The following is a 26,426-nucleotide window of genomic DNA, read 5'->3' on the forward strand; positions in this document are numbered from 1 at the left end:
TATTTGAGAGAGAATGAGTGAGAGAGCGCATGAGAGAGGAGAAGGTCAGAGAGAGAAGCAGACTTCCTAAGGAGCTGGGAGCCCAACTCAGGACTCGATCCTGGAAGTCAGGATCATGACCTGAGCCAAAGGCAGTCACTCAACCAACTGAGCCACCCAGGCGCCCTGCTTTCTGTTAATTTCTGAAGCCACTTCCGTTTGGCTGTGGCAAATATCTGACCTGACACCACTTCAGCATAGTGAACTGACATGCTTAGTGATTTATTTCCGGCCTTCATCCCACTTTATATCTTTATAGTATTTGACACCACTTCCTGAATTTTTCTTTACTTCCCAGTACAGTGAGGTAAGTAGTCCTATAATGCCTAGAGCAGTCTCCAACAGCAGAAAAATTATCTGTGTCCTATATAATTTTTCAGAGTCATTCGTATTGGCAAAACCTAAACTTATTTGTTGAGCTTCAATGCTGGGTTTTACATCTAAACAGATGTTAACTTTTGCACATTTTAATATTCATTAAAATATCCAGGAATTTAGCTACCTTGTAAACTGAGAGATAATTAACTTGTTTAGTTTGGACCTTCAGTAGGAATTGTTTACTGTTCTAGAAAATTATATCTTCAGTGACAGCAAGTCCTGTGGTATTGTCTACTGCGTATATACAGCATGCCTATGTCAGTCCATGTTTGTTGTTATCACAGTCATGAGATTTCTAGGTGTGTGTAAATGTTAATATATGCATAGATATACATATTTATCTGTACATGTGTATGCATACACATATATACCTATATAAACACATACATATATATTCAACCCTTATGTTAAAATGAAAATAAAAGGCTATCTTATTTGTGAGCTTTTTTAAAAAATTATTTGCTAGACACACAGAGAGAGAGATCACAAGTAGGCAGAGAGGCAGACAGAGGGAGAGGGGGAAGCAGGCTCCCCGCTGAGCAGAGAGCCCGATGCGGGGCTCGATCCCAAGACCCTGAGAGCATGACTTGAGGCAAAGGCAGAGGCTTGACCCACTGAGCCACCCAAGCACCCCTTTATTTGTGATTTTTATTTAACAATAATAAAAAGGGGTTTATAAAATATTTGTAATATTGGGTCTGATAGGACTGGGAACCAACACCTCATAGCTCCATGCTTCTAATGGGCTTCCCATCCAATTGGCATGACTTCCCTACCCCTTTTACCTGGAAAATGTCCACTGGTTTTCAGGAATCCCCCCTTCCATGTTCACATGTCCCCCTGTATATGACACTATTAAAGCATTTATCAGATAGTACTCTCTGCTCATTGGCTGTTCTCATTGTAGACTGTAATCTCCCAGACAGTGGAGTCCTTGTCTTATTCTGTCTGTAAATGCAGGGTCTAGCATGTTGGCAGTAGTTGGTTCTTAATAAATGCTTACAGAATGAATGAACCTACTCGAGTAAAGGTTACCATAGCACTTTCTGGAAATGGCAAAATGAGTTAAGTCAATTCTCATTAAAACTTGTAAAAAAAAAAAAATTACATGAAACTCCAGTCAGTGTAGTAGATACAATCGAGCTAATCCTTTACAGTGGAGGTGGATGGCTCTGAGTCTTATCAGTCTGTCCTGATGTCAACTCTTGAGGGCCTCTGAACTCAGGCCAACTCTTTCAGTCACCTCTATGATACCCCAGTCTGAAAAACATTTCACTGGATAATGTCTTGTTAGAGTGACCTCTAGCTTAATGATTTTAGGATTTGCCATTTAATTTTGGGTCAAAAACCCCAAAAAGTTTTTTTTTTTTTCATAGTCATGTGATGAAACTTCCCAAATTAGTTCCTTTGAATAGAAGATCTCTTTTTTTAGAAGCATTTTTCTTCTTTCTTTTCCCCAGAAACAAAAATGGAAGCTAAATATTTTTAATACTTTTACTACAAGACATTATACACTTTTGGAAAAGTATCATTCTGAAATGTCACTATGTATTGAAAAACCTAACTAAAAGCTTGATTATAGAGGTGCCTGTGTTGCTCAGTCAGTTAAGCATCTGGCTCTTGTTTTCGGCTCAGATTATGATCTTGGGGTCCTGGGATTGAGCCCCTGATTGGCCTCTGTGCTCTGCAGAGAGTCTTCTTGGGGGCTCTCTTTCTTCCTCTCCCTCTGCTTCTCCCGTCACTTGCTCTCTATCTCAAATAAATATTTTTTTTAAAAAGCCCAATTATAGTTACATAATATAGTTTGTATATAAAAGAAGTATCTTCATTATTACTCTTGAAAAATGTATAAAGCAGTCCAATTCATCATTGGCCTTGTTGTTACCTCTCATAGCCAACTCACACCAATAGTTGACACCCTTATCTGCCTTCCAGACCCATCCCTTCCCTTGCTATCCTTGATGCCTACATATCTCCCTCTAATATATGCCCTATGCTCCTTTGCTTTGCAACTTAATAGCTGTCCTCAAAATATTTCCTTTCTGTCTCCATTTCTTCAGGATTCCTAACTGCAACTAGTTAATCAAATAACTACTGTAAGATCATAGACACTCAATAAGTTTTTGTCCAATACTTGAATTATTAAGGTATTTATGGATTAATGTGGCAACATGTAAGTTTAAGGGAAGACTTCATTAAGAAACAGACTTTAATCCAAAGGGATGGGTAAGAGAAGAGGTATAACCTTTGGCAAGTACTTACTATGTACCTGGTACTGAGTTAGTCTCTTCATATATGCTGCTTTATTTTTTTAAATCATAACATACCTTTCACCATTTTACAGAAAAACAAATGAAATCTTAATGAGTTAAGTATCTTGCCAAAATATAACAAGTAAGTGACAGAAAGGAGAGTCAGTGTCTAAGTCCAAAGTCAGAACTCTTCCCATATCATATCACATCTTAAAAGAATGAAGAGTAGGTTTGGGACCATCGGAGAACCCATTAAAGCACATGGGAGTGGAGAAGTTGTATTGCTTTCTTTGAAGCAAACTTCACCTTTGCCTTGATGCTACATGGAAAAAATAGTCCAGATACCATTTTTCCCAGAAACTATTTCCTCCTATACTAATGTGAATCACAATTAATTTTTGTTTCAGCTCTTGAAGTCCAGTCTGAAATAGTGATTATCTAAATCACATATTTTAATTTTATTATTTTCAAGTGATGTAGTAACTGGAAGTAAACTAATCAAATGTTGCATCAAAAAATTCTATCTTAATGGTTTTAATCAGCATATTCAAATACTGGTTTGATTGTTATTGATGAAATTTCACCAGTAAATTAACTTCCCCTAACAATCCTATTTAACCTATTTATTTTTTCACTCATTCTTTTATTTCACCAAGTTGAAATTTAATTTGGTGTACATATTTTAAAATTTGAAAGAATGAGATTTTACTCTATTGTTTATCAGTAAGAACTTATTTGATGTAAGTACATGGATCACCCATTGTAAGAAACTCATAGAAGTAAGTATCAAGAAGTGTTTCACCTTCTTGTTTTTTAATTAACAACCAAAGTTAGGAGTATCTAACATGAAATGTTCAACTGGTTTAACAGCAACTAACCTTTTCTCATTATTTTTCTAAGAGTTTCGGGTGTATTATCTCATTAGAGTCTCAAATTAAAAATAAATAAATAAAACAATGTAAGTGGGGAGTAATATTATTATTATTAATATTATTATCTTTACAGATGAGGAGAGTCAGGCTTGAGGCTTTGTGTAAGGTTTGTAGAATCCAGGAAGAACATATTGCCTTGTTCTTTTTTTTTTTTTTTAAAGATTTTACTTATTTATTTGAAAGAAAGAAAAAGAAAAAGAAAATGAGCCAGGGAGTGACAGAGGGAGACTGAGAGGGAGAGATTCTCTAAAGCATGCTCCATGGATCAGGCTCCACCTTAGGACTCTGAGATCACAAACAAAGCTGAAACCAAGAGTCTGATGGTTAACCAACTGAGCCACCCAGGTGCCCCTTCACTGCCCTGTTCTTAACTGCCCAGAGTTCAACAGGCATGATCTATAGGAGAAAAGTTACTTCCAAACCACTTGTTCCTCTTGGCGGTGGAGGATTCTCTTATGGTCAGGGAGCAAACATCTGTAGGAGGCATTTGATATTTGACCTCCTCTTGAACAAAAAGCAAAGATGGGGTTCTCAGGTAGAAAAGCACCCTGAATTTTTAAAATTCAACACACTGAGGTTATCTTTCTCAAGCTACTCCCTTAGAACTACTTCCACATCTTCTGTAAGCCATTCAATTATAGAATCCAGGAAGATTTTTTACAATAAGAATTCGTGGCAATTAAATGGAGGGAACTGTAGGAGAACTTAACTGCTTTTGGATCAAAGAACCCCTTAAGAATCTGGTTAAAGTTATGGACTTTAACCAGAAAATGCTCTGTACATATACTTGTCAGATTTCCTTGAAGTTTCCAACTTCATAAGATACTGGGAACACAAGAATTATTTTCCAATCTAGATATTATTTAAGAGAGTTTTGAACAAGACATTTTAGAAGATGCTTCTTCCACATAATTTGAACATGAAATAAGTTCCTGTTGTCTCAAACCACAATTATGAGTCAAGAAAGAAAGAGAAATCATCAACTTGGACAGTTTTATATCCATGAAGTTAACACGGGAGATTTTATAGCTTGGAAATGTGTTACGTGTTATGAAATATTTTCCCCAAAATTTGCTTTCTTAGCTGAAAGATAGTCTTTAGTATCTCTTAACAAAAATAGAATTGTGAAGTGTTTGCAGTGGCAAGACTATGCCATTTCATTTTATAGCATTTCCAATGAGATGAATTTCATCTCTGAGATATGGGAAGTTTGTAAAGCAACCGCTTGTGGGATTTTTTTTTTTTTCAGTTGAAATAGATTCACTTTTGTAATAGCAATCTTTCAGAAAATAAGATTCTGAAGTAACTTACCTCATCAGAACCAGATCCAAAAATCAGCAAGTCAAATGGAATTGCTGCAACCATGTCGATCAAGAACCAGCCTTTGAAGTAGTGTATTGCTATTTTAGCCGGATCACTTACCACTTCTTCATTCTGATTTACATATGTTGTTCTGAAGTTTATGAGAATATCTATGATGAACATAATATCCACAATCAAGTCCACCACATTCAAAGGGCTGCAAGAGTAACCACATTCTCGTCTTTTCTGTTCTTCTCTGTCATTGAGGAGAAAGGCTGCAGAGTAGGGAGTGAATATAGCAGTGTATATGACCAAGAGGAGAATAAGCCAATCCCAGACAGCCTTGAAGGGGCTGTAGTGCAATATTGTAAACTTGTTGATGCGTGGGCTCTGCAGTTTATATTCTGGTAGGACATCCGCTCCTAAAGAGAGAACCTGAGCAAAAAAAGAAAATAGCACACTACATAAAAATGTCACTATTTGATCTGACCTATAAAAAGGTAAGGTAATTATGCATCAAAATCTATTAGGCAGGATGCAGGCAATTGTGAAGTATGTATGAAAATGGCATATGTTTAAAGGACACAACATAAACCTCCATTCTGCAGTATATTTGACCCCAGAAAACTCCAGTAGTTTTTCTTGATAAATATCATTTTCACTGAAAAGTAGTGAGTATTGTCACCGAAATAGCAAGGAGTGGTTACTGGTTCTTTTGGAACATACTACTACTCAGAAATAAAAATACATGGCTGTTTTTAGAAAATCATAAAATCAGTCTGATATATGAGTAATTCAGTTTTCAAACCTCAGAAAGGACTGTCTGTAATGAATAGAAGCAGGCTACTTGGATCCATGTTCATATTTAATTTATATATGTTAAATATCTTAGTTTATAATTAAACCTTGATAAATTAAATGCAACTCATTCAAATCTCTAATTACAATTTTCTCACCTGCAATCTGTTTTTAAAATTAGAAAAAAAGGCACATAAGTCTAAAATAAACACAAAAGAGTCTTTTTCCTAAAAGGTTGAGAGAATATTTTCTATTCTGGGACAAATGTACTTTCACTCAAACTCCTCCATCACATTTAGAGAATCACAAAGAGACAATGGTGCAAGGAGATGTTCAGAATATCGATCTGGAAATGTTGTAAGATTATTAGCACCAGTGGACACTTAAACCCTGGGATTTATTCTACATGGTAAGACATTGGGTAGACTAAAATAGTTCATCTTGTAAAATCTTAGTTTATCTGAAAAAAATGAGAACTAAACCTGAATCACAGCCCAGTAGAAAAGTTCATGAGTTGGTAACTTCAGACTAAGTTTCAATAACAAAGGTAAAAGTAAAAAGGTTATTTCATGACCCCAAAAATGTAATTAGTCTTAATATAGAAGTGTACAAAAATTAAAAAGTTTTGATGGCTCCACAAGTAGCACATAGAGTCATGTTTTAAGGAAGCCATGGGTGACACTCATATTATGAATATCCCACATATATGCAATGTCTCTATTTTGGAGTTAATTTCACTAAATAAATTTTCTTAGGCTAGATTCTCCTAAATACAGCTAATATATTATCAGCTTTTCAGCAAGAACCTCAGACAATCCCTGTTGGTTCGTCAAAGAGTGTTATTTCTCTGTTCTTGGTAATTTTATCCCTGTAGGTTTTAACTTGATTATAACAATAGCATAGGCAAATTTCAATGTTAAATCTTATTTTCATTGTCATATCTCATACATTTTTTTCACATATAATGAGTTACCATTGTTATCTTAAAAAGAACTTGAGAAGTTTAATAACAACCACAAATGAGATACAACAGACTTTTAAATATAACAGAAGAGTTCAGTTAAAATAGACAAAGGTGTTTTAAGATAACAGCTAAACTGATTTAACTTAAATTCAAAAAATCATAATAATACAGAACCTAACCAATTTTTCTCAGTCCAGAGTAAATTTGAACAGGAAACAGGGCTTTATTTTAAGCTACTATGAGAAAGGACAGGAATCTGGAAAATAAGGTGATTTCATTGTTTCTGAAATATTGAAAATATTTAGAATCCAAGATCTCAATCTCTATCTCTAACTGTAAAGAAGAATAATGTTTGGAAAATCTGTGAGTTGATTACTGCAGACTGTTGATAACTGCAGACTGTTAAAACTCCAATCTTAGGCTCAGTACAGAAAACGAGCCCATAATATTTTGTAGGATCATCTCTTCATCTCTTAAGGTGTTACTATGTAATATCCCTTTCTAAAAAAAAAAAAAAAAGCAAAAACAAAAACAAACAGAACAAAACAAAACAAAGCAAAAAGACAGGAGAGATTCAGAGTGTACAAAGTAAAATCCGAAACCTTATTTGCCTCTCAAAGTCATCTAAAACCTGAATTCATGCTATCTTTCCAGTTTTTTCTCTCAGTAGATTCTTTTATGCACTCTGACAAAACTTGGCTAAAAATTTTAACCTACTGAGATATTTCCAAATCCCTAAATTCACAAATTTCTCTCAGAAAAAATGGGTATGTAATTACCCAACGAGAACAGCAACAACCAAAAAGTCATTCTTAATGAGAGGGATATGTATTTGAGTTTGCTCCCTGCTTAAGTGACATGCTTCTGGTACCAACCTCCCACATAGGGCAGTTTGAATGCTTGTTTAAGCAGAAGTCTAAGTTAGAATACATTCAGCACCACGGAGCATCTCTTGAGAAGTGAAAACTGGATGGAGCCCTTTCCATCACACATATGCAAGCATTCCTTTAACAGAGGACTGCTGTGCTAAAAGCTGGAGACTGAAAAATTGGGAAGATACTGTCCCTGACATTGCAGTTTATGGCCTACTGGGAGAAAAAGACATGCAGGTGAATGCAAGCCCTGCTGAGGTCCACCCATTTCCGAGTTGGTGGTGGAGCTGATGAAAGGGGTGGTCTCCATAGAGACTTTTCAGGGTAAAATGTCCCTTGAAGTGAGACATTGAGAGGAGAGAAGAAAAGACTGTAACTGGGGGATGAGGAAACTGGAAAAGAAAAACTATTAAGGCAGAGGAAACAGAACAAACAAAGGTAGGGAGGCATGAAATAATGTCTTGTGTGTTGAGGAATTATAAGCTGCCTTATGCTGCTGATGGACAAAAATGCATTTGCAGTAATTGATATGGTACCAAATTAGATGGTACAGGTTTGACTTCTGCATGGGTATGCCTGTGTTTTATCATTCAGTTCTTTCATGAATTTTACTAGCCAATGATTTGAAAACTTTTATTTATACAGCATACTTTAGCACCACGAGGTCTCATTTGACAACCTGAATAGACCAATAACCAGTAACAAGATTGAAGCAGTGATCAAAAACCTCCCAGGAAACAAGAGTCCAAGGTCTGAGGGATTCCCTGGGGAATTCTACCAAACATTCAATGGAGAAATAATACTTATTCTCCTGAAGCTGTGAAAAAAATAAAAAATAGAAACAGAATAAAAATTCCACACTCTTTCTATGAGGCTAACATTACCTTGATCCCCAAACCAGGCAAAGACCCCATTAAAAAGGAGAATTTCAGACCAATATCCCTGATGAATATGGATGCCAAAATTCTCAACAAGATGCTAGCTAATAGAATCCAACAGTACAGTAAAAGGATTATCCACTACGACCAGGTGGGCTTTATCCTTGTGATGCAAGGGTAATTCAACATTCACAAATCAATCAGTGTGATAGAACACATCAATAAGAGAAGAGACAAGAACCACATGATCCTCTCAATTGATGTAGAAGAAACATTTGACAAAATACAGCATCCTTTCCTGATTAAAACTCTTCAGAGTATAGGGATAGAGGGAACATTCCTCAACTTCATAAAATCCATCTATGGAAAACTCACAGCAAATGTCATTCTCAGTGAGGAAAAACTGAAAGATTTTCCATTGAGATCAGGTATACAACAAGGGTGCCAACTCTCACCACTATTGTTCAACATAGTACTAGAAGTTCTTGCAACAGCAATCAGACCACAAAAAGAAATAAAATGATTTCAAATTGGCAAAGAAGTCAAACTCTCTCTCTTCCCAAAATATTCCATCCCCAAAATACTAAAACTCATACATCAATTCAGTAATGTGGCAGGATACAAAATCAGTGCAAAGATATAAATTGCTTTCTTATATATTAACAATGTAACTGTAGAAAGAAATTAGAGCATTTACAATAGCACCAAAAATCACAAGATAACTTGGAATAAACCTAGCCAATGAGATAAAAGGCCTATACTCTAGGAACTACAAAAAACTCATGAAAGAATTTGAAGAAGACACAAAAAGATGGGAAAATATTCCATGCTCATGGATCAGAAGAATAAACATTGTTAAAATGTCTACACTGCCCAGAGAAATCTATAATTTCAATGCCATCCCAATCAAAATACCAACAGCATTTTTCAAAGTGCTAGAACAAACGATCCTAAAATTTGTGTGGAACCAGAAAAGACCCTGAATTGCCAAGGGAATGTTGAAAAAGAAAAACAAACCTGGGGGCATCACGCTATATTACAAGCTATATTACAACACTGTGATCACCAAGACAACACGGTACTGGCACAAAAACAGACATATAGACCAGTGGAACAGAGTAGAGAACCCAGATATGAACTCTGCACTCTATGGTCAATTAATTTTCAACAAAGCAGGAAAAAATTTTCAATGGAGAAAAGATAGTCTCTTCAATAAATGGTGCTGGGAAAATTGGACAGCTATATACAGAAGAATGCAACTCGACCATTCTTTTACACCATACACAAAGATAAACTCAAAATGAATGAAAGACCTCAATGTGAGACAGGATCCATCAAAATACTAGAGGAGAACATAGGGTGTAACCTCTTCAACATCAGCTGCAGCAACTTCTTTCAAGATATGTCCTTCAAAGGCAAAGGAAACAAAAGCGAAAATGAACTTTTGGGACTTCATCAAGATAAAAAGCTTCTTCACAGCAAAGGAAACAGTCAACAAAACAAAGAGGCAACCCACAGAAGGGGAGAAGATATTTGCAAATTATACTATAGAGAAAGGGCTGATATCCAAGATCTATAAAGAACTTCTCAAACTCAACACCCAAAAAACAAATAATCAATTCAAAAAATTGGCAAACAACATAAACAGACCCTTCTCCAAAGATGATTTAAAAATGGCTAACAGACACATGAAAACATTTTCATCATCATTAGCCATCAGGGAAATTCAAATCAAAACTATGTTGAAATACCACCTTACACCAGTTAAAATAGCAAAACTTGACAAGGCAAGAACTACAAATGTTGGAGAAGTTGTGGAGAAAGGGGAACCCTCTTACACTGTTGGTGGGAATGCAAGTTGATGCAGCCACTTTGGAAAACAGTATGGAGGTTCCTCAAAAAATTAAATTAGAGCTACCCTATGACCTTGCAATTGCACTACTGAGTATTTACCCCAAAGATACAGATGTAGTGAAAAGAAGGGCCACATGCATCCCAGTGTTCATAGCAGCAATATCCACAATAGCTAAACTATGGAAAGAGCTGAGATGCCCTTCAGCAGATGAATGGATAAAGAAGATGTGGTACATATATACAATGGAATATTACTCAGCAATCAGAAAGGATCAACATCAACATGCATCAACATGGATGGGACTAGAGGAGATTATGCTAAGTGAAATAAGTCAAGCAGATAAAGTCGATTATCATATGGTTTCACTTATTTGTGGAACTTAAGGAATAGCATGGAGGACATTAGGAGAAGGAAGCGACAAATGAAGGGGGAGAAATCGGAGTGGGAGACAAAGCATGAGAGACTATGAACTCCAGAAAACAAAGTGAGAGTTTAGAGGGGGTTGGGGGGATGGGTGAGCCTGGTGATGGGTATTAAGGAGGGCATGGATTACAGGGAGCACTGGGTGTTATACACAAACAATGAATCATGGAACACTACATCAAAAACTAATGATGTACTGTATGGTGACTAACATAACATAATAAAAAAAAATCCTCAAATGTGGTCATAGGCAGTGAAGTTAGGTAGCACTCCATTATTAAGTGATTATCTTACTGAGTCAGAAGATTATTTGGAGTTTTCACCAACATACACAGTTTTTAAAGATTTTCTGGGAGAGTTTATGGCCCTTTGAGAATATTCTTTTCTGTGAATATTGGTTTAAGAATTATTAAAGGTTACCAGACAGAGAGGGCAAGGTAACCAAATTAAGTTTTAGATAAATGCATCCGGCAATGGAAAGCAAGAGAACTCAGAGGAGGTAGGATCAGAGGCTGAGAGATAAATTAGGACTTTGGTACTAAGAAAGATAGATAAATGAAGAGATCAGAAATGCCTGTATTAAGGGGAGGTGGCAGAGACTGAAAAGAGGGATATATTTGGGAACTAAATGCATTTCAAGATAAGAATGAGGAATAAGGAAACATTTATTTCTTTGTGGTTTCAATAATGAGTTTTATTAGAGCCATTCATGGTAATACAAATCTATGAAGTTTCACCCATTTATAGAATAAGGGAAGGAACCCTAGATTTTAAATGTAAGGAACTGGGTTTAAATTTCAGATACAATTTTTCTGGTAATTTAATTTCTCTGGATCTGGGTTTTTTGTTTTGTTTTGTTTTGTTTTCATCTGTGACTCTAGATAATATATATAATATATAAATATACACATTTACATATTATATATTTATATTATTATATTATATTCATATTTATATAATAGATTAATATAATAAATACAAGATATATTTATGTTTATAAAATATTTATATTTAATATATATTTACATATTTATATAAAATTTATATATGATTATATTATATACCCATATATATTATATATTAAATATTTAATATATATCTATATATTACATTTTATACAATTATAATATAATTGCATATTATATACAATTATATAATTATTATTAATTATTAATAATAATTACTATATACAATGATATATACAATTATATTATAATTGTATAATATATAATATAATTATATATTTATATTTAATATATATTTACATTTATATAAAAATAAAGTATATTTTTATTATATATACTTATATTTATATAATTTATTAATATAATAAATGTAAAATATTTTTATATTTATATAATATAATAAATATAAAAATATTTTACATTTATATATAAATATATGAATAAAATATATATTTTATATATTTATTATATATATTTATATATATAAAATATAAATACAATATATTCATATATTTATATTATCTAGTCACAGATAATATATATAATATAATATAGCATCTAGACTCTAGATAAATATAATTTAAAGACACATATCTATATCTATCTATGTATAGAGAGACTTGTTATATATATAATTTTTAAAGAAACTGCATATACAGGGTTATATAGAGAGATATATAATATAAAGACTGTGTATATGTATGTGTGTATATGTAGATGTACGTATATCCAGAGAGAGAGAGATGTATGTATTTATACATACAGAGATAGAGTTTCTATAAAAAGTATATATAGTTTCTCTATACAGTCCCTTTTTGTGGCACTTTTCCATATGATCTCTTCAGCAGGGTAGTAAGATGTCCATGTGGAGACTCAGTATTCCCAAGGGAGAAGCAGAAACATCTAGTCAAGAACTGGGAATAGTACAGGATCATTTTTTCCATGTTCTATTGACCAAAGCTGTCACAGGCTAGCCTAGATTCAAGAAAATGAAGATGTAAGTCTTTACCTTTTCACAGAAAAATAGCATATGTGTGGAAGGAAAGGAATAAATTGGGGCCATCTTGAAGACAAGCTATCACAGGAATTATTGACAATTGTTTTAGGCTTGATGCTATTATGGTTTATTTAAATAGTATTTACTTTTTTAGGGGGTTCACAGTGAAATATTTATGGACAAAGTGCTATAGTTTTGGGGGTAACTATAAGGACGTGGATTCCAAGACCTCTGCTGAATGCCTGAAAACTACAAATGATACTGAATCCAATATATATTATATTTTTTCCTATATATACACACCTATGATAAAGTTGAACTGACAAATCAGGCACAGTTAAGAGATGAAAACAGTAACAATAAAATAGAACCATTATAATGACATGCTGTAATAAAAGTTATGTGAATGTTGAGTCTCTCTCTCTCAAAATATTTTATTGTAATGTACTGACCCTTCTTCTTATAATACGTGAGATAATACAATGTCTATGTGATGAGATGAAGTGAGGTGAACAACACAGGTATTGTGATGTAATGTTAGGTTATCACTGATCTTTTGATGATAGACAGATGATCATCTGCTTTCAAACCATGGTTGACCATGGCTAATTGAAACTGCGGAAAGCCAAGCTGCAGGTTAATGGGGGGCTGTTGTAATCCAGGGTGAGAGAATGGAAGGCGGAGAGGAAGTCTAGTTATTTGCAGCAACATTAGTTGTATGCTAACTTTTACTACAACTGGGAGATGGGCATAGAGTATTTTTTATTTTTATAACATGTTTATGTTTTTTCACAATAAAAATCAGTAATTTTAGAATTTCAGCCAGAAAGGCCCAAGATCAACTGAGAATGTAATTTCTCGATAGAAAAAAAGAACTGGATCTACACACGTCACAAGGGCTCACTCCTATCAGAGCTCCTTGTTGGGTAAGCTTGGATTACTGTTTCTACAATAGAACATTTAATTTGCTCTCTGCACATCTCATTCATATTATGTTGGTCTTCATTCAGCCACACAGACTAAACAACAATGCTGACTTTGCTGGCCTTGACATGTTTGCCTTTAAAGTCCCGTCAAATTGGTGGCTCAGACAAATCATGTTACAAGAAGATCGTTGAATAAGCTAAGTCTGCAAATGCTTATTCCTCTGAGTATACTTGGCTGCATTGCTCATTAAGTTAGATTAAAATACAGACACTTCTCAGAGACTTACTAGGTTAGACCTCTTGTTGCAATACTTAATTATTAACATTTCATATTCAAAATTTAAGTTTTCTTTCTGGATTGACATATGTATGCTTTTTCATTTTTTCTCCATAAAACTATGACTAAATGCAATGTTTATATTGGTTAACATCATTTTCGTAAATATTTGCCTTATGTGCTCCTTTTATAATCCATTTCTAGGAAATAATTGATCTCTCTTAAGGAATCAAAAGGTTTCATTTCTTTTTTGTTTAAAAAAACATGACAGTAAGAATTATTCCATTAATTGTATTCTCCTTTTGTCTTCTTGCATAAAACTATGAGTTTAAAATTTCAGTACAATTATTTCTATTTCCCTTCACATTGTTTTAATTGTTCTATTTCCATTTCAATGGTCTAAATGCATGTATCTTTTATAATGTCACTTTATACTTCTTTGGAAATAGGATAAATGTATAAATTATAAGACATAAGTAAGTTAATATTAATCTTGAAAATGCTTTAGAGCCATTATGTTGGAAATGAAATATTAGACAGGTAAATATTTATTTTAAAAATGTGAATAGGATTCTAAGTTGCCAATGATTAAAAAGAGAAAGTCTGCTACACAATCCATTACGTTTCCTTAGGAGAGCCAACTTCTCCCACACATGTGAGAAATAACACTTTAGAAAGATAAAACATGATTAATTGAACTATTATAAGGGTTTTCTTTTAAGAGTCAAAGAAAAAAGAAGGAAAAAAAAAAACCTCACTATATTAAAAAGGGGAACTCCATGGTCTCTGGAAAGACACTTCTATTTTCTCTTTCCTCAAACCACCAATTAAATGTACAGTTTAACACAGACTAAAATATGGTTTTCTTCACCAAATCCAGTTTTTCTTCTTGCTAACACATTGCTATTTGTTTAACCTATAACAGTTAAGTGTTATATAAAACCCAAATCTTTATACGAAACAGCACTATTTATTCAATGAAGATCTACTGCGAAAATTTTGTGTGAACACCAGGATTAATAACTACTTTTCTCTTTTGAAAAGTGCAATAGGGAACGATTAAGCTTTCCAAAAGATTATACAGTACTTTTGGCAGCTGTTAAACGCCATGCTGAGGTGTTGGTAGAGACTGCTCATCTGTTATTTATCCTTTACTTGGGACTTGCTGTTAACTAATAGGCTAGCTATATTTTTATCTATCAGGAAAAGCAGTCAGTAATAAAATGAATCAGACAGATCATACAGCATAAGAAAATATTTAAATCCCCCCGGCTTTTCAGCAGATGATTTAAGAAGTCCAGCAAAATCTGAGTAATTTTCATTAATACAGGCAGCCTGATGGATAATTACCCAAATATTTAAATTAAAAGATGAAAAGATTCACACAATAAATGAAATCTGTCACAGAGGAAGTTTTTTAAATAAATAAAATATTAAAATGAGGTAGTAGAATCACTGCAGCTGTCCATATTTAAATAATGGTCCAAGGTTTAGGTTAAAGTAGACATTGTATCATTTGTGCACATGTGCGCATGTATGTTTGTGTGTGTGTGTGTGTTGGACTGAGTCAGAAGATAGTACAATTTTGTAAAAATCAGAGTCATGTGGGTACAGATAAATGCTAGGTTTAGTGTTTTGTACGTAGTATGCTAGTAATAATAAAAAAATTTATGTTAATAACACAAAAAAATCTGCTTCTCAAAATATGTGACTCAGAATATGAGATAAATAGGTTACATAATATCTTAAACATTTATAATATTCATAAATGACTGCAAACACATGTGTATTAAAAATTGCAGTTTCTTCCAAAACCATGTACTCTGAACTTCCATGCCAGTGGCCAGCTGGGCATAGCCCTCAGTTTTGGCCCTTCACCCCTGTGCCAGGCTGATCTGGGAGCTTGAGATAACACCTACTTGCTGATACCAGATGCTCTCTGGTCTGCGTTTGCTTCCTTGCCTCCTTTCTCCTCTTTCTTTTCTCATGGAGATGGCACACATGCACTCTTCTCTCCTTTTCCTTTATCCTTATTTTTAAATGGATCTCAATTTAAGACAAAGGAACAGGTAGCACACTAGTTTGTGAGAAAGCCTTTCACAAACGTTTTTCAAAAGTGCAGATAACTAAGAAACAGGCTTGGAAGTGGGAGAGGGGAGTAAAGGGCTTAGATAGGCTACTTGGAGGTAGATGTGCCAGGCGCCAATAGGAGAAGATGCCTGGCAGACAGGAAGTCTGGGATAGAGCCCCTGAGGAGGTTGCAGCTCAAAATTTCATTCTGAACAGGCAGGATGAAATTCTGGAAAGTGGATTCATTTGTCAAGAAAGTATACAAAAAGAGAGAATACAGTGGGGATAACTAAAATGTGGGATAGAGAAAAAAAGGCATAGCCAGTATTCCTGGGCTTAGCAGGGGATATATACATAGTTAGTAGGACAGAGTAGTTGAGGGGGTGTGTCTGTAGGTTAAAACAGAAGAAAAAAGAGACGATGGAGATGGCAATATGGCAAATGCACGAGAGAAAGGATTATGACAGATATAGCTGCTGTGCACCAAAATTTGCTGTTTTTCCTTACGTGGGATAGAATTGTTGCTGCTAGAATGTTTCTGCTTGACCCAAAACTACATTGTCCAATCCTGTTTGAATCTAGGTATAGCCGTGTGTCTGAGGAGTAGCACTTTTTGGCCTAAGCTTTCAAGAAGCAGGTGTGTCTTTTCCTGCTCTCTCTTTTTCCTTCCACTTGGTAAGCACAGATGCTTCCAAAGCCTCACGTCCTTAAATCCAGTGGGGGTGGTAGAGCCTCAAATACAGGAAACTTTGTCACCAAATTACCAAGAGAGGGAAAATCCCTCATTGTACAGGAATACCAGCTTCTGTTACTGCTTGAGCATGAAATATAGTATTAGATAACCACAGTAATATGGGGGTTTATTAGTTCCAGCAGCTAGCATTTCCCTAATACTTGGATCTTTCTTTGGAATATGCTCCATAAGATAATACCGACTCTGGAGAGAGAATGACTGCTTACTTTATCAATGCTTTGTCTTTGAGGAAGAGGACAGTTAATACCAAATACCTTTTGTGTTAGTTACCAGGCTCAGTACTGAATTATAGCATTCAATTCTCTCAAAAGCTCCTTTACATAAGCATAATTATCTCTGTTTTTATAGGCTAGGAAACCGACTCAGAGACTGAATAACCTACCTGAGTTCTCCGAGCCAACTAAAGTATTATCAACCATAATATTCCTTAACCTTACTGAATGCCCATTATTCACTGAAAATTATATGGGTATTATCCCATTTAAATGTCACAATTATAGGTATTGATTGTGGACTGAATTGTGTCTCCACCCCACCCCAAGAAAGACACTCTCCAGTCCTAACCCCTAATACCTGTGAACGTGATCTTTTTTGGAAATCGGGTCTTCATAGATATAATAAAGTTAAGGTGAGGTCACACTGGACTGAGGCAGGCCCTAATCCAATGTGACTGTATCTTTATAAGGGGAGGAAAGAGACACAGAAACAGATCCACAGGAAGAACATCATGGAACGATGGAGGTAGCGACTGGAGCGACAGCCAACCTCACAGAAGCTAAGAGAAAGGCATGGAACAGACTTTTCCCTAAGTCTTCTGAGACAGAACATTCTCTTGCTGACATCTTGATTTCACTTTGAGCCCGAATAAAAGTAAGTGAGTAAATAACTGTTGTTTTGAGCTATCTAGTTAGTGGCAATTTGTATGACAGCCCAGAAAATGAGACGGTGCTATTGTTTATTTCACTCTACAGATGTAAACTCTGAGGTTAGCTAACTTCCCAACACTGTCTGGTTCAATAGTGCCTGTCTTCTTATCTACGCAGCATACCAATATTCAATTTATTCTTTCATGGGAATAAAGCCCATGTTTTCTCACCCTAAATACTGCTTCCAGAAGAAGAAATTATTTTATAGGGGTCCGTGTGAATGCTTTCATAGTTATCAAATGCTCTTAATAAAATCCTGATCACTTATGGCAAAATAATAAATAAAGAGACTTATGTAGAACCACTTCTTATCGAGAGCCTAAAGGCCACTTATTTGGATGGACAGACATGTGTAGGACAAAAACAAATGGAAATGTTAAATGGCTATGATGGGAACCAAAAATAAAAACAAAGACAATTTCCATTAATTAGAAATCCATAATCTGTCAAATACTGCTGAACACACTAGACTCCAGATTGAAATAGCCCTGTTAATTAAATGGCCAGCTCTGCCATGGCCATTTAAAAAAATCTCCCTAGGTATCAGATTCTTTAGCAGCAAAATAGGACAGAAATACCTTCCTCATAGGCAACTGTGCAATAAGTACGAACACAAATGAATAAAGTTCCACAAATAATCCCAGTCTCACCATAAACAACAAATAAGTATTTTCATTATAATTTTATTCATTCATTATAATTTTAAGTGTATTTATCTTGAACACCTCAAAATTTAATTATATATAACATTCAGCGCCAATTATAGTTATTGACCGAATTCAGTTCTCTGAGGTGACCCTTGGAGAAGTCAATTATGCAAAGATAGAAACAGCAAGAGACAGACAGACAGGCTCTTGATTATGTGTGTTTGCTGGTAAGATAACATGTTTTCTTTGTTTATGAACATCTCAGTTATGCTATACTGTCCTATGGGCTGTGGTGATAAAGTGGTGATTTAGGGAATCAACTATTTTTTAAAAGCCCTTAAACACTTTGGAAGGTCCCAGTTAAGCAAGTGATAAGAGATTCTCTCATAAAAGCACATGCCCTAGACATAGGGAGCATTTAGTTGGTTTGGTTAGAATACTTAACATAAAGAATTGAATGTCTGCTGGGTGGTTGGAGAAAATTACTTTTGGGCATCTTTGAAGAGTGCACGGAGTTCTCTATTTTACTGCAAGTAATGGAATATTTCTTTAATATGAATTCAATAAGTATTTATGACATCCTATCAGTTTTCAAATTTTAGTACACTTCCCAAGGATCCTATAGAAATGATATACATAACAAAACCAGTAAGATCACCTCTGAAATTCTGCAATTCTGTTTGTTTGTTTTTTTTTTTAACTGAACAGATTGTTCAGTTACACTAAATTGGTGTGATTTTACAGTGTATCATCTGCAGGTCAATGAATAAGATATTTTAAGGAAAGAAACTGGAAACTCTCTTCACAAAAATTCCAGGATGATGGGGAAATTAAAAGTGTGTGCACGTGTGTGAGTAAGCATGTAAGTGTCTAGCACTGCGTATCACCCTGAGATATACAAGCGGGCTCTGTGAACTTCTTGAAATTATCTAAATAACATAAGTTGTGTGGTGCTGTTTATTTCTCAGGGAATACATGTTCATGTTTTTTATCAGATTTTCAAGCATCTATGCCTACAAGTAGTTAAAAAACCCAACTTAAGGCATGAACTTTTATGGGTTTCTGAGTCTCTTAGGACCACACACACATTTATAATCATCACAGAGAGAGAGGGGCAAAATAATAAGAACAGGAAATGTTTAGAGAGAAAATGAAGCATAAAGTAATGGTGGTGGAACTACTAGGAAATGTGCTCAAAGTTGCAGTGAAGACAAGGATGGCATCTTCACTGATGCACAGGTGAGCTCTTTCTCAGAGACTGACAGAGATTTTCTGAGTGTTTACAGGGTGAATGATCTGTTAATTCTCAGGCCTGTGCTTCACTTTTATTGTATTATTATTACTTTTAAGATTTTATTTATTTATTTATCTGACAGAGCAAGCAAGCGAGAGAGACAGAGAGCAAGCACAAGCAAGGGAAACAGCAGGCAGGGAAGAGGCAGGCTCCCTGCTGAGCAAGGACCTGATGTGGGGCTCCATCCCAGGACCCTGGGATCATGATCTGAGCCAAAGGCGGCTGCTTAACTGACTGAGCCACCCAGGAGCCCTGTGCTTTGCTTTTAAATAAGTTGGCTTCAAAGGCAGTTTCTCATTGCCACTAAATTTTCAAATGAGCAATGTCTTCCTGTCGAGAACTGAATACATTCAGTTACTATGCAGCCTTAGCAAGTGTGACATTCCTACCAAATCTGTAGTTGAGAGCCTTACTTTGATGGGCCATGTCTGAAGTTTAAGTGGCATATCCTGCTGCCTTGCTGAAGCCTGAAAGGGAAGGCAGCTGCAGCACTCCCTTGCTCTCTGGCTGGAGCATTCTCTAGCTCCCAGCCTAAAACAGGTCAGACAAAGCACTCACCTGCGGCGTTCCTGAAGCCAACAGACCTACATGGTTAAGTTATCCACTGCCTTTCTGAAGCCTGCAAGCATGCCTTGCCCCCTACACTCTACAGCTGCCTTGTTGAAGCCAGCAGGTACATGTGATCCACACAAGGGATGCCCCTTGATCTCACCTGGCCCTGATGGCCAAAGGAATGGTATTCTTGAGCACCACAGGAATGTGGCAACTGGAAAGACAGTTCTTAGCAGGCCACAATCCCAGGGCACTGCATAGACAGCAGACTGAAAAATAACCCCAGTCTTCCTATGAAAAGGCCTATGTACTTAGCCTGGAGCTTCAGCCTGAGGGATAGGCTTCAGGTTTCCCACACAGCTAAAAGCTACAGAGGGTTCCCAAAGAACACAAATACGGAGACACCATTCGTATATACCCCTTGGCCTCACTATCACTTAACATGACCTCCCAGAAAGGAGCTAATATACTTGTCTGGAGCCCCAACTTTTGCAACTATCACCGAGGGGACAACTCCAGATCTCTTGGTCTGGAGTCCAGCAGGGATTATGATTATAGACCCACAGGACTATATATTCACATATTTCCAAAGCTGCTGTCTGAGGGTCAGGCTTCTAATCAGCCTGAAATATAGGTGCTAAATGAGATTCTTCCCATTGGATCACAGGTGTTGGAACACCCTCAACCATAGGGACATATCAAGAAAAAAATTGAGCAGTTTAGACAATTGCAAAGGTTTGAGACACAAGAGCTAGGGAACGTTTGAATGAGAAGTGTCATTACCTACATAAGGCCACTTCTTCAATACTGAGAAAGGTAGCTGTTTTGCTTAATACATAGAAAAAAACACAAGGGAGTACAGCAAAATGAGGAGACATAGAAATATGTTCCAAACAAAAGAACAAAATGAAACCTCAGGAAAAGATCTTAATGATATGAAAATAGGTAATCTACTTGATAAAGAATTCACAGTAGTGGTCATAAAGATGCTCAGCAAACTCAGGAGAAGAATGGGTGAGCACAGTGAGAACTTCAACAAAGAGATAGAAAATGTAAGAAGGTTCAAAACAGGAGTGACTAGATAAAGAATGCAGTAACTGAACTAAGAAAATACAGTAAAGGTCAACAGTAGAATGGATAAAGCAGATACACAGATAAGTGAGCTGGAAAAAAGAAAAGAAACTTAGAGCAGGAAAAAGAAAAAGAATTTTTAAAAATGAAGATAATAAGGGACCTACGGGACAACATCAAATAAGATAATAAGGGAACTATGGGACAGCATCAAGCAAAATAACATTCACATTATAAGGGTCCAAGAAGAAGAGAGAGATAAGGCATAAAACTTATTTGAAGAAATAATGGCTGAGAAGTCCCCTAACCTAGGAAAGGAAATAGACATCTAGGTCAAGGAAGCAGAGAGTTCTAAATAAGATGAACTCAAAGAGATCCACACCAAGATACATTACAATTAAAATGTCAAAAGTTAAAGAATCTTAAAAGCAGTAAGAGAAAAAAAAATTATTACTTACAAAGGAAACCCTCCAAGGTTATCAGCAGATTTCTTAGCAGAAACTTTGCAGGTTAGAAGAGAATGAAATGAAATATTCAAGGAAAAGAAAAGAAAAAAAAAAAGAAAAGAAAAGAAAGGGAAAAAAAAAAGAAAAGAAAGGAAAAGAAAAGAAAAGGGGGGCGGGGAGAAGGGAAGGGAAGGGAAAGAGAAGGCAAGGAAAAACCCTTCCAATCAAGAATACTTGGCAAGGAGATAATTTTCCAGACCAATAAAAGCTAAGGAAGTTCATCACTACTAAAGAACCTGGAGAACCATGCTCCCTGATGTCAAACTCTACTACAAAATTGTGGTAATCAAGACCATGTATTGGCATAAAAACAGGCATAGAGACAAGTGGTACAGAATAGCAATAAACCCATGTATATATGGTCAATTAATCTACAACAAAAGAGGCAAGAACACAATGGAGAAAAAGACAGTCTCCTCAATAAAGGGTCCTGGAAAAACTAGACTGTTACACATAAAAGAATGAAACTGGACCACTATCTTTTACCACATACAAAAATTAACTCAAAGTGGTTTAAGACTTGAATGTAAGACCTGAAACCATAAAACTCTTAGAAGAAAACATAGGTGATAAGCTCCTTGATGCTGGTCTTACTGATGGTTTTTTTGGATTTGACTCCAAAATCTAGGGAAACAAAAGTAAAAATGAACAAATGGGACTGTATCAAACTAAAAAGCTTTTGCACAGCAAAGGAAACCATCAACAGAATGAAAAAGCAATCTACCAAAAGGGAGAAGATACTATGATACTATAATCATCTACTCATTAAGAGGTTAATATCCAAAGTATACAAAGAACTCATACAACTGGAAAACCAAAAAAAAAATGTGATTGAAAAATGGGCAGAGAATCTGAATAGACATCTTTCCAAGCAAGACATACAGATAGGCAACAGGCACATGTAAAGATGCTTAGCATCACTAGTCATCAGGGAATGCAAATCAAAACCACAATGAGATATCACCTTACACTTGTTAGAATGGCTAGTATCAAAAGGCAAGAAGTAATATGTGTTGGTGAGTATGTGAAGAAAAGGGAACCCTCATGCACTATGGGTGGGAATGAATATTGGTGCAGCCACTGTGGAAAACAATATGGAGTTTCCTTAAAAAATTAAAAATAGAACTATGATCTAGCAATTCCACTTCTGGGTATTTATTCAAAGAAAATGAAAATACTGATTCCAAAAGGTATATGTACCCCTATAGTCACTGTAGCATTATTTACATTAGGCAAGATACGGAAGCACCTAAATGTCCTTTAATGGATGAATGGATAAAGAAGATGTGGCGTACCTATACAGTGGAATATTTTTCAGCTATAGAAAAAAACATAATATTTCTATTTGTGACAACATGGATGAAACTGAGCATTTACACTAAGTGAAATAAGTGAAACAGAAAGACAAAAAGCACAAGATTTCACTTATATGGAGAATCTAAAAAACAACCAAGTAACAAAACAAAACAAAACCCAGACCACATATACAGAGAACAGTTTGGGGTTGCCTGAGGGAAAAGGGAGGGGATGGCAAAATGGGGGAAGGGTATCAAGAAGTTGAACTTGCAGTTATAAAGTAAGTCATGGGGATGTAATACACAACATGGAGAATATAGTCAATAATATTGTATTAACTTTATAAAGTGATTGATGGTAACTAGACTTACTGTGATGATAATTTTACAATGTATGCAAATGTCCAGTCACTATATTGTACATCCAAAATTAACAGGATATTGTATGTCAAGTATAATTCAATTGAAAAAAGAAAAACACCTTGTCCTCATGGACCTTAGTTTCAATAGTAAAAATGGGTAACTTGTAGTTTTCGTAGAAACGTTTAAAAAATAAGACCCCCCTTGGGGTGCCTGGGTGGCTCAGTCAATTATGTGTCAGACGCTTGGTTTTGGCTCAGGCCATGATCTCAGGGTCATGGGACTGAGCCCCATGTAGGGCTCTGTGCCGAGCATAGAGTCTGCTTAAGACTCTCTCCCTCTCCCTCTCTCCCCGTTCCCTTGCTCATGCATGTGTGCATTCTCTCTCTCTTAAATGAATGAATGAATGAATGAATGAATGAATAAAATCTTTAAAAAATAAGACTGCCAAGTAGGTCATGTAGTTCTCTTGTGTACAAACATTAAGTAATATTGAAGGAAATCTTACTTGTACTGTTTAAAGTACTTTTTGGTATACTAATCAGGCATATTTTACATAATTACAACTAGTAAATGCACAAATTTACTATGAACTTACAAGAATTTGGGTCTAAAAGTATAGAACAACACAATTTGCTTTAATATCTTCAAGAATAAAAAATCTTAGACAAATAACACTTTCCTTCTTTTACCGAGAATAAAATCAATTTTTAAAAATATAACTGCTATCAGTTATAAGGTTAGAAACCAATGTTTTAAAGGTATTTTTTTCAATAAAGTTCTAACAAAAAGGACTCCCGTTTGGTCGTCAATCTAAACTTAAAAGGGTTTGGTGTTAAGAGAGGAAATTTTTTCTTGAGTTGCTGTTTAATAGAACATCGTTAAATTCAGACTAAAATTTTTTTAAAAGACAGAAATATGGCATTCTTGCATATTTAAAAGACTTGATGTAGAAGCATAAGTTTGTAGCAGGGATTCATTATCTTCCTATTTTTGTGCATCTTCTTGCAGGGATAACTTCTTAGGAAACAATTTATCTTGATTCTAAGTGGTCCTGAATTCCATTTTGCCTGGTATTACATTTTATATCTCATTAGAGACTCTTTGACTTTTACATGAAAAAAGAAAACCTTCTAAGATTTTTGACTTTTATCCATGTCTCCTGGGGGAGGCATGAATATGATAATGTCCGTCTGAAACAACGAGTGTTATGCATGTGACACAGAACAAATGAAAATCAAGCCAGTGTACGCCTCCTGATGTTAAGTATCACTTGCTCTACCACCGCTAGCCTAACAAATGTGTAATAATATGATTATCTTCATGCTTCATTCTCCTCGATTTTCTTATTCCTGAAATTTTTGCATCTCCTTGATAGATCAAATAAATGCCATTTGTTTCAAAGACAGCTAAAATCTGCTACATTTATTCCCTTGTTTGAGTCATACATGAATAGCAAAAGATGCATATTACATCCTTTGTGACCTTTTGTCAGATTTTGCAGGATACACAGAATCAATGTTCTTTAACATAACTCCTCTCGTAAATAAGCCTTCTTAGGAATTTTGCCATATTGATAAATTTAAACCTCTAATATACAGAATCAGCAATGGACTCCCTTCTACACTGGAATCTAAATCAGTGGTTCCCCAACTCTTGGATTTTATAGTCTGATAAAATTAAAAAGAATTGGGGTACATAACAGGGTTGCCAAGTTTTTATTTAAACAATTACAAATGTTAGGAAAAGCAACTTTCTTTATCACCAACATTTCATAAAAGTGTGTCAAAATAAGGACAAACTTAGATAAAAGGCAATTACTTTAAGTGAGTAAATTCAGCTATATGGATACTTTGTTACACAGTTTCATCTTTCTCATTTTGTTGTGGACAGTATAAAATTTGTATCAGCAAGCACTGCTCAGCAGGCCAGAGTTTAGAGAAATTATCATGCAAATGATCTCAATTAGAAAATACGTGGGTTGAATTAAGTCATCTCTAAAATCCTTTCCAGTCCTAACATATTCTGTTTCTGATAGCTACTGCACTTTTTGTATTGCAAATTACTCTGCTAGTCAAGAGTGGTTACTGTGTTGGTGATATTAAACTCAAAACTCTATCATGAAAGGGAAGATTTCCAATATATGAATGCAATTTTGAAGCATAAGCTGTATCCTATACACTTAATAGACAGGCAACTGCTGTGGTAGGGCAGCACTTCATAGGGGCCGGCCCCCGAATGCGAAGCTTTCTGTCCAAGTGTATTTTGTGTTAATCCAAATGTCCTAAAGTGAAAACTGCCTCAGATTACTCATTTTGGTCACAGACATATTATTCTGAACGGGGACCATTCAGTTAGTCCTGCTGAGTAATGGTGTGTACTGTATTCTTGTTGAGGGTACAGGCAGGAGCTGACTACAGTGAACTATCTATATTAATATTATACATTGACCCCCAAATCCACTTAGTACCACACAGATGTGCATTGTGCTCTGCAGTCATGCATCTCTTTCTTTTTCATCTTTTTTTCTATGCATTTTTAAGTAGCTATGGATCCAGAAGAGTCATCTATTTTCCTAGATGATAGAGTGGCCACCATTCAATTATTTTTCAAATCCATCTTCAATATTTGTTTTTATAGAGCATTCCTTTGAACTAAACTCAACCTCTGAAGGTAATCAGACTTTACCCAGCGCTGCAAGCAATCAAACTTACCACCTCAGTAGGGTGCTGTCTTATCTATCTTTGTTTAATTGAATGCATCTATTTCCTTGCCACCATAAGTTCAGTGGTTAGGTGTTAAGCTTATAACTGTGCTGCAAATTAGTGTATAAATACAGTGTGTGTGTGTGTGTGTGTGTGTTGATGTTGGTATGTCGGCTAGAGCATGAAAATAGCAAGAGAGGGACACTACAGGTTACATGTGGCAGGGGAGCTTTTGCCTGGCACTATTGCATCATGACAGAAAACTTAGAATACATCAAAACCACATTTCTGTGGCTTACTATATATGCCATATATAGCTATTTGGAATGGTATTACTTCATGGTACCTAGTTTGGGTTCCTCATTCAGTTTGAGGACTGGTAATGTAA

At 35.4% G+C, this 26,426-nt stretch overlaps 1 protein-coding gene across 4 annotated transcripts in view; it reads right to left on the reverse strand.

The window, feature by feature from the left end:
- KCNH7 (potassium voltage-gated channel subfamily H member 7) overlaps positions 1-26,426 on the reverse strand; it is a 482,562-nt gene that overhangs the window by 70,695 nt on the left and 385,441 nt on the right. For all 4 annotated transcript variants that reach the window (XM_032880309.1, XM_032880308.1, XM_032880307.1 and 1 more), the window contains one exon: positions 4,913-5,338. In XM_032880309.1, coding sequence (XP_032736200.1) covers positions 4,913-5,338 — 426 coding nt within the window. The remainder of the gene's footprint in view (positions 1-4,912; positions 5,339-26,426) is intronic.

This window comes from Lontra canadensis, unplaced genomic scaffold (genome assembly GCF_010015895.1).
Source record: "Lontra canadensis isolate GAN:19392208 unplaced genomic scaffold, GSC_riverotter_1.0 scaffold69, whole genome shotgun sequence".
Taxonomy (NCBI): Eukaryota; Metazoa; Chordata; class Mammalia; order Carnivora; family Mustelidae; genus Lontra; species Lontra canadensis.